The sequence below is a fragment of the Triticum dicoccoides genome, chromosome 4A, assembly GCF_002162155.2.
Source record: "Triticum dicoccoides isolate Atlit2015 ecotype Zavitan chromosome 4A, WEW_v2.0, whole genome shotgun sequence".
In the NCBI taxonomy this organism is placed as follows: domain Eukaryota; kingdom Viridiplantae; phylum Streptophyta; class Magnoliopsida; order Poales; family Poaceae; genus Triticum; species Triticum dicoccoides.
The window spans coordinates 510,850,366-510,859,085 of NC_041386.1; the positions used below are offsets into that span (position 1 = coordinate 510,850,366).

General features: G+C 52.2%; 1 protein-coding gene across 1 annotated transcript; it reads left to right on the forward strand.

Moving 5' to 3' along the window:
- Window positions 1-4,892: 4,892 nt before the first annotated feature.
- LOC119286467 lies at window positions 4,893-7,821 on the forward strand. Its single transcript, XM_037565844.1, has one exon. It carries the CDS (start codon window positions 6,729-6,731, stop codon window positions 7,557-7,559), a length of 831 nt encoding a protein of 276 aa, XP_037421741.1. The 5' UTR covers window positions 4,893-6,728; the 3' UTR covers window positions 7,560-7,821.
- Window positions 7,822-8,720: the final 899 nt, after the last annotated feature.

An 8,720-nucleotide genomic window follows, 5' to 3' on the forward strand; every position in this document is an offset into this window, starting at 1 on the left:
GTCGGGCGGCGGGGTGAAGGAGGCGCGAGGCGCGGGGCGGCTCGGGCCCGATCCGGCCCGGGGCGGGCTCCCCGTGGACCGAGCGGGCCGCGGCGGCGGTGGGTGGCGGCGTGCCACGTGTTGCGCGCCGATTGGCACGAGCGCGGCAGCGGGATTCGTCCGGCGCGCGGATGGAGCGGGGCTAGGGTTTTGAGGAAGGAGAGACCCGAAATTTCGGAGGAGGGGCTAGTTTTATAGGTAGAGGGAGCTAGCAGTGTCCAAATGAGGTGCGGTTTTTGGCCACGCGATCGTGATCGAACACTCTAGATGATGGAGAGGGTTTTGGTGGGTTTTGGGCGAAATTGGAGGGGTGTTAGGCTGCAACACGCACGAGGCCTTTTCGGTCCCTCGGTTAACCGTTGGAGTATCAAACAATGTCCAAATGGTACGAAACTTGACAGGCGGTCTACCGGTAGTAAACCAAGGCCGCTTGGCAAGTCTCGGTCCAATCCGGAATTGTTTAACCGCCACACACGAAAGAAAGGTAGAAAGGGACACCGGGTGACATAGGAGCGCCGGATTGCAAAACGGACAACGAGGAAAATGCTCGGATGCATGAGACGAACATGTATGCAAATGAAGTGCACATGATGACATGATATGCAATGCATGACACGCAAGCAATGACAAGGCAACAACAGCGAATAACTGCACGACACCTGGCACATCGGTCTCGGGGCGTTACAGATAGCGAGTGGGATTAGGAAGAGGGTCACCATCAGAGGCACGAAGTTGAACATTGAGCTCCATAGGAGTCACAACAGTACGCTCATTACCAAGAGCAGCGCGAGCAAGAAGATCCTAAATATATTTTTCTTGGGAGATGTAGAAGCCATCAGAGGTTGAGGAGATCTCAATCCCAAGAAAGTAGCGAAGTGGACCAAGATCAGTCATGAGGAACTGATCGCGAAGGCGAGCCTTAACAAAGGCAATATAGTCAAGGTCGTCACCAGTGATGATCATGTCATCAACATAGAGGAGAAGAGTCCGACCACGAGGAGACGTGTGAACAAACAACGCGGGATCATGATCACTGGGCAAGAAACCAGCTGCAGTCACCACAGAGGCGAAGCGCTCAAACCAGGCACGAGGGGCCTGTTTAAGACCATAGAGGGAGCGGCGAAGTCTACAGAGCATACCATCAGGAGCGTAGTACCTCGGTGGTGGCTACATATAAACCTCCTCACGCAACTCACCATTGAGAAAAGCATTCTGAACATCAAGTTGAGAGATAGACCACTGGCGAACAGAAGCCACATCAAGAAGAGTGCGGACAGTGGTCATGTGGGCCACAGGAGCAAATGTCTCATCATAATCGCGCCCCTGCTCCTGCTGAAAACCACGGGCCACAAGACGAGCTTTGTAGCGCTCAAGAGAACCATCGGAGCGAGTCTTAACCTTGTAGACTCACTTGCAAGTGATGGGACGGACACCGGAAGGGAGGGGAACCAGATCGCATGTGCCAGAGCGCTCAAGAGCAGCAAGCTCTTCGGCCATCGCAAGTTGCCATTCAGGCTGAATCATGGCAGTGCGGTAGGAAGTGGGCTCAGCAATAGCAGAGAGACCATACCGATCAGGGGAGTAGCGATCAGGTAGGGGGCGAGGCCGAGCACGAAGGTTGTGAACCAGGGGAGGCGTGAGAGGAGGTGCACCAGAGGTGGAAGGCTCGTCAGAGGAGACATCCTCAGTACGAGATCGGCGAGTATAGTGGAGAGGAAATGGTGAGAGAGGGCGACGGACTGGAGATGAAGGTGAAGGGGTGGAGGAGGAGGATGGAGAAGACGGTGTCGGTGGGGAATGAGAAGGAATGAGAGGTGCCGGAGGAAGAGGTGACACATGAGGCACATAGCCGGGTGTGTCAGGAAGGAGCAGGAAAGAAATGTTGTCCACAGAGAAGCTCGAGGAAGAAGAACGTGGGTAGTAAGAACAAGACTCGTCAAAAGTCACATCACGCGAGATGCGCAAGCGACGACCCACATGATCCCAACATCGATAGCCCTTGTGCTCATCACTGTAGCCAAGAAAGACACACTCAACCGACTGAGCAGTCAGTTTGGTGCGTTCTCGTGGGGCAAGAAGGACATAACACACATATCCAAACATCCGAAGAGCGGAGTAGTCAGGGGAACGTCTAGTGAGACACTCCATAGGAATACCACCCTGCAAAGCAGTCGATGGCTGAATGTTGATGAGATAAGTGGATGCAGAAACAGCCTCAGCCCAAAAGTGAGGCGGAAGGGAAGCGGCAATCATCAGCGCACGAGCCGTTTCAAGTAGATGACGATGCTTACGTTCGGCAACGCCGTTTTGAGCATGAGCACCAGGACATGAGAACTGGGCAAGAGTACCCTGTTCCGCAAGAAAACCACGCAACAGCTGAGAGATAAACTCACCAACGGAGTCAGCACGAAAAGTATGAATGGGCATGGAAAACTGGGTGCGAACCATGGCAGCAAAACGTTTGTATATAGAGAGAACCTCGTTACGAGATTTCATGAAGTAGAGCCAGGTGTAGTGAGAGAAATCATCAATAAACAAGATATAATAGCGATGACCACCTTTCGAATCAAAGGGGGCAGGACTCCAAACATCAGAATGAACCAAGTCAAAAGGACGCTGAGATACCGACTCACTGGTAGGATAAGGCAACTGGGTCTGTTTGCCAAGTCTGCAACCATTACAATGTAAAGAAAAAGCTCCAGATACAGACCCCAAGAGGCCCTGACAAACTAAGGAAGACAAGCGAGAGCCACAGATGTGACCAAGACGATGATGCCACTGTTGGAAGGACGCAGGCGAAGAGGCAGCAAGAGCATGGGAGCTGGAAGGAGTGGTGGCAGTGGAAGGAACACGAAGCCAGTCAACCTCCCAAAGGCCCTCCGACTCACGGCGCCGGGGGCCAGCACCAACCAAAGCCTTGGTGCGTCGATCCTGAATGGAGCAAGAGTCGGCATCAAGGATGACACGACAACCAGAATCAGTAAGTTGGGTAGCAGAAAACAGATTCATGGTAAGACGAGAAACATGTGAAACACTAGGAACAGAAAAAGAGGGAGTGGAAAGAAGACCACGAGTAGCAACAGGAAGAGGTGTGCCATCGGCGGTAAGAACATTAACAGGCGAATCAAGAGGTCGGAGAGAAGACAACACAGAAGAATCGGAAGACATATGGAAGGAGGCTCCAGAATCCAAAACCCACGAAGATGTACCTGACTGTGTAGATTCTTGCGGTGGTGGAGAAGTGGCTGCAGTCACAGCAGCAGCTGAGCCAGTCGACGAAGAGCCTGAGGAAGCCAGGAGGCGTTTGAGCCTCAAAATGTCCTGGTCAGTGAGTGACGGAGTCGAGGAAGATCCAGGAGTCCCACTGGAAGAGGAGCGCCGCTGGTCTCGCTTCTTCTCACGGCAATCAGACTCTGGGTGACCGGGCCGAGAGCAGTAGCCACAGAAGGTGTCACGGCGCGACCGGCCCCTCTTAGTATAAGCAGGGCGACTCACCCCCCCTGAAGGTGTGGGGAGGAGCGGTGGAGCGGTGAGCCGAGCAGACGACACAGGAGCCCGAGCAGCCAACACAAACGAGACCATCACCAGACCAGCAGAGCGAAGGCGGGTCTCCTCAGCACGAAGCTCAGCAAGCACCTCCGAGATTGGAACACGACCACGAGCAAGCAAGTGAGCATGTCTGGGCTCAAACTCAGAGTGGAGACGAGATAAGAACTCATGGACCCGCTGAAAGTCCAGATCTGACTGATTAGTCTGACAGCAACGACAGGTGCCATAAACAACTGTCCGAAGAGAGTCAAGCTGACGCCAGGTGGTAGAGCACTGTGAATAGAACTCATCAACAGAGGAATCACCTTGCTGGAGGGCGTGCTCCTGACGTACCACAGAGAGATAGAGAGTATCACCAGAGGGCTGATAGCGCTGACAAAGATAAGACCACATCGCTGCAACTATGCCAAGTCCCATGAACTCCGAATCAAACTGAGGGAGGACACTGGCAGTAAGAACAGCAGCAGCACAAGCATCATCATTGCACCACTGAGTGTAAGCAGAGAGATCATCCCGGTACGCCAAAAGAGCATCGAAGTAAGCAGATACCTGCTGATCATAGGCATCAACTGCAGCATCATCAAGGGCCTTGGCGGCATCCCGGTCAGCCTCGGAAGCCTCAGCAGCAAGTACCGGCGGCACCGGTGGGATTGGGGCCACAGGCGCAACAAGACATGGCGGGCAGGGAACCTCGCCAGAAAAAACACCCCACAGAAGAAGACCACGCATATGGATGCACGTGAACCCCACAAACTCAACATAGTTGGTGCCATCGAAGATCACGGAGCACCTAGGAACTGCAACATAGCCCGAGGAAGACATGGGGGAACTCTCTGTTTCTCCCTTTTTTTTTCTTTTTGGTTAACGCTCCCCGATCTGGATCGGGGCGGAAAAACTCACGCTAGCCCCGAGTGGGGAATCGGGAGGCCAGGAGGAGAGCCGGCCCTGGGCCGCAGCTGCGGCAGCAGATGAAGCAACGGCAGCTGCAGCCAGATGCGGAGGAGGGCGGCCTGGGCGCGGGCGGCCAGAGACACGGCCGGGGCGCGCTGAAGGAGGTGCGGTCGGGGCGCAGCCAGGGCGTAGGCGGAGCGCGGCTTGGGCGCGGCGGGGGCAAGGCCAGGACGCGGTAGGGGCGAGGCCAGGGCGCGGCCTGGGAGCGGTCGGGGCGAGGCCTGAACGCAGCCGGGCGGGGAGGGCGCGGCCTGGGCGTGGATGAGCTCGGCGGGCGCAGTCAGGGGCTGCCGGGCGTGGAGAAGGTGGCCGGCAACGAGGAAGGAGATGGCCGGCGACGGGGAAGCTAGGCACGGAGTTGCAGCGTGCGGAAGAGGAAGAGGAACCTAGCAACTGATACCATGTTGGATAAGTGAGCAACTAAGCTTTACGAAGGGCCAATGGCCAGTACATATATAGATGTGGTAAAGTGCAGAAAAGTCTCTTATACAATGTGGATGTACACAATAAACTATACACATCTAACAGTTACCTCGTCAGCTTGCAAATCTGAACCGTGTTCTACTCATCGGCAAGTGGCCTGGTTTGTGAAATAGTACCACCGACATTTACTCATTTACCAATAAGAATGGTGGAATGGTCCATTCTAAGAAGACCGTAAGTCAACGCTGACGCTAAAAATAAAGATAAACCACACATATGAAATTATGTGCTCAATTTTCTTTGTTCTGGAAGTGAACCTTATTTTGCACAATTATTCGATGTTTCTACATGTTTTCTTAACATTCCTGTATTTTTAAGCAACTATTTTGAGCTCAAAAATTCTTTCAAGGAAATTAAGCAATTGCTGATGAGATTAATGTTTGCTGACATGCCTTGTGGCCAATTTAAGATGCGTCCACCATTAGGATTATTCGGCACCACGTGTATCCTTTCACTCATATTACTATCATTTTCCTCTAAAAGAAAAAAAATTAAGGCATGTGTTTCCCAACAGGTTTTATTTTGTTTACAGTAGAATGTCTTGATTGCAACTTTTGCCAACTTTGCTACTTTACCGTTGAACTAAAGGAAAGAAAATGAGCTGTTTTCACCACCCTTGTTGTTGGCTTACATTTGTAAATTTGAACATCTTGATGTACATTTATGCTATGCAGTGATAGCTTAAAACTGAATAACTGTTTAGTAAAGGCACTGAAGATTACTGACAACTTTGGACCTAGTTCCCCAGAGACCGTGTGACAAATTGCTGGACTCATGAGATCTTGATGTTTCATTGGCCACACTCATGAGATCGTGTGACAGATTGCAGGATTTGTGCAACATGCATGGATTGTATCCTTACACAGTAATTTTAAAGCAGTTACTTTCAGAACCGTCCTTAAATGTTTGGCAGCAGCGAGTTACTAGTTTTATTGTCAATTTATATAGAGGTAGTGCTAATTAAAATTAGCATTTTTTTAATAGTATCCACTATTGGCAACCACTTATCATTTATTTTTATGAGAAACAGAACTTCAGCATTTGTGACATTCGTTGAGGGATGCTAGATAAGCATCACTCATCTATTGGAAAAGACTCAGAGGCCTATAAGCAAACCTTTTTAGCTTAGCTGCACATCGCATGTTTGAGGGCTAATCCATTCCGTTATTACTTCAGCAGGTTGCGACATCAACAAAAGGCGCTGTACCTCTGTTGGTGGCATGTAACAATTTGCCATCTCAATCAGAATCATGTCTCTGGACAGTTTGTTACAAGGCTCCTATCCCCTTTGGAAACTGCATGCCTCAACTGAAGAAAAGAACTATCATTTCTCTCAACCACTCTCATGACACCAGAATTTCTGTTCTGTTGTATGCTTCTCTGACAGCAGTTGTTACCGTGCTCGTCTCCTTGGAGCCAGACAGATAGCCAGCCAGCCAAGAGTGCCCAGAAAGCTAGCATCCCTGCTTCAGCGCCACTCCTGCAGATTTTTCTACGCGGGTATTGGGAGTTTTCTGTAACTTAGGTGGCAAGTCATGGTTCTTGCTTGTTGCTACTGGGAAACTGGTTGCTTGGGGCTAGCTGCTGGTGGCCAGTGTGCTGTTGAAGTGGAAGCAAAGAAACCAGCGGCCACTCCCCTCCATATAAACCCCCGGGAGTTTGTGGATGTTTCTTGCAGCCCAGATCCTTGAGGAAGCAGCACGTCCATGGCCTCTGATCGCGTCGAGGTCGACACCGCCCGCCCTTTCCGGTCCGTGAAGGAGGCGGTCGCGGTGTTCGGGGAGCGCATCCTCGTCGGCGGGAGCAACTCCAGATACAGCAGCAGTGCGGTTGCCATTGCCGACGCGCATGCCAATGCCACCCCTAACGCCAAGCACGAAGATAGCAGTAGGAGCAGTACCACCACCCTTTCTCCAAATGCAATGGCAGAGGTAGATGCGGAGCTAGAGCCAGAGGCAACGGCAGCTATCGTGCCTATGTACTCCGCGCACTCCTCGCCGTCGTTCACGTCGCCGCGTTCGGCGTACGGCGACGACGGCGAGCTTGGTTGCCAAGACGACGAGGCCGGGCTCGCGGTCGTGAGCTCCATCAAGAAGCTGGAGGCGGAGGTGGCCGATACGAGACGGGAGGTGCTGCAGCTCAGGAAGAGGGGCACCGAGATGGAGATGGCCGTGGCCAGCCTCAACGCGCAGCTCCACCGAGGCCTCTCGAGGCTGGCCGAGATCGAGGCCGACAAGGCTGCTGCGGCGGCGGCACGGCGCAGCATCGGCGGGGACACCGACGTGATGGCGGCGGCCATGGTGCGGAGCGAGCGGTGGGCCGAGAAGTCCAGCACGTACAGCAGCGAGTACCTACCGTCCTTCAGCCACGCGCTGAGCCTCGGCGAGATCGACGACGACCTGCTCGGCGGCAGGAGGAGGAAGGCGCAGAAGGTGAAGCCCATCGTGCCCCTCATCGGCGACATCCTCTTCTCCAAGAGTTTCTCCAGGAGGAAGAGCGGCAAGGACAGCGGGGATCTCTCCAGCGTGTTAGGGTGATCATCACTTTTGCTTGCTGCGTGCTCAGGTTGTGGCTGCTTGCGTTGCGTGTGGTTTGGATGGAGCATGTGCTTTTTTTGGTCCTTTCTTTCTCTTTGGTCGGGGTTTTTCATTTTTCTTTGTGCTCTTGTTTGTGCGAGCCTGTAAATGTAAAATACTGATGAATGCTTGTATCTACTCCCTCTGTCTCAAAATATAAGAGTGTCAAAAATGATGTTATATTTTGGGACAGAGGGAGTGTGTGTTAGGTGATAACTATTCACATAGCTGTTTTCGGCCTTATACAATGCTAGGTGCCTAAGGAGGTGCTTAAAAAAATAAACTGGATTTTTCTAAAGCACCGTGCTTAATTAAGCGTATGCCCTATACAAATAAGCACCGGTGTTTAAGAAAAGCCTGGTTTATTTGTTCAAACACCTCTTCTAAGCACCTTGCATTATACAAGGTTTTAGAGTAGAGTTGTTTGGCTATCGCAGTTTTTTCAAGCCGTTTGCCACGCTTTTTAAATAAAGCCATGTGATCGAACCTGGTCAATAAAAACACAACACAACAAATCAGACATGCTAAAAAGCGCAAAAGTGCACAACTAGACTTCCCTAGAATGCCACCAACAATAAGCACGTGATATAACCTGAACATGCAAGAAAAATGACACACCGTGCCGCCGTCGCGTCCGCCTTAAAAGAACAAGAGTTACCACCGTTAGTGCTGGCAAAAAAGGGTTGCCAGACCAATCAAGGCGACGCTCCAAGAGGGACATGACACCTGCAAGCATTATCACCATCGTCAGCATGGACGAAGCTTTCGCTCGATACCTCCTGCACACCTCTCCTAAAGGACCCAAACCACCGTGGTCCCCAAAGGGGAACAACCCTGTCGAATGGGCACTCCTGGCCCATATAAGGGAAGACCACACCACTCCAATACCACTTGCCACCATGCACCTAGCCATTCACATGACCAAAGAATGCAGACAACACCGCTGCAACAGTGCTTGCTAGAGAGCCAAATGCGCAGTCTGCCACCAAGGGCCACTCCCTATCATCTACAACCATAATCCCGAACATCGAGCCACACCTGCAACCGCCAACCACCAGGAGAAAAGGGCGGGAAACCCTTCCTTCCCCGCCACATGACAACCTCCAACCGAGGACACACCGA

Excerpts from the sequence above, each read along its gene's own strand:
- LOC119286467 (XM_037565844.1), top strand. The coding sequence starts at position 6,729 with ATGGCCTCTGATCGCGTCGAGGTCGACACCGCCCGCCCTTTCCGGTCC.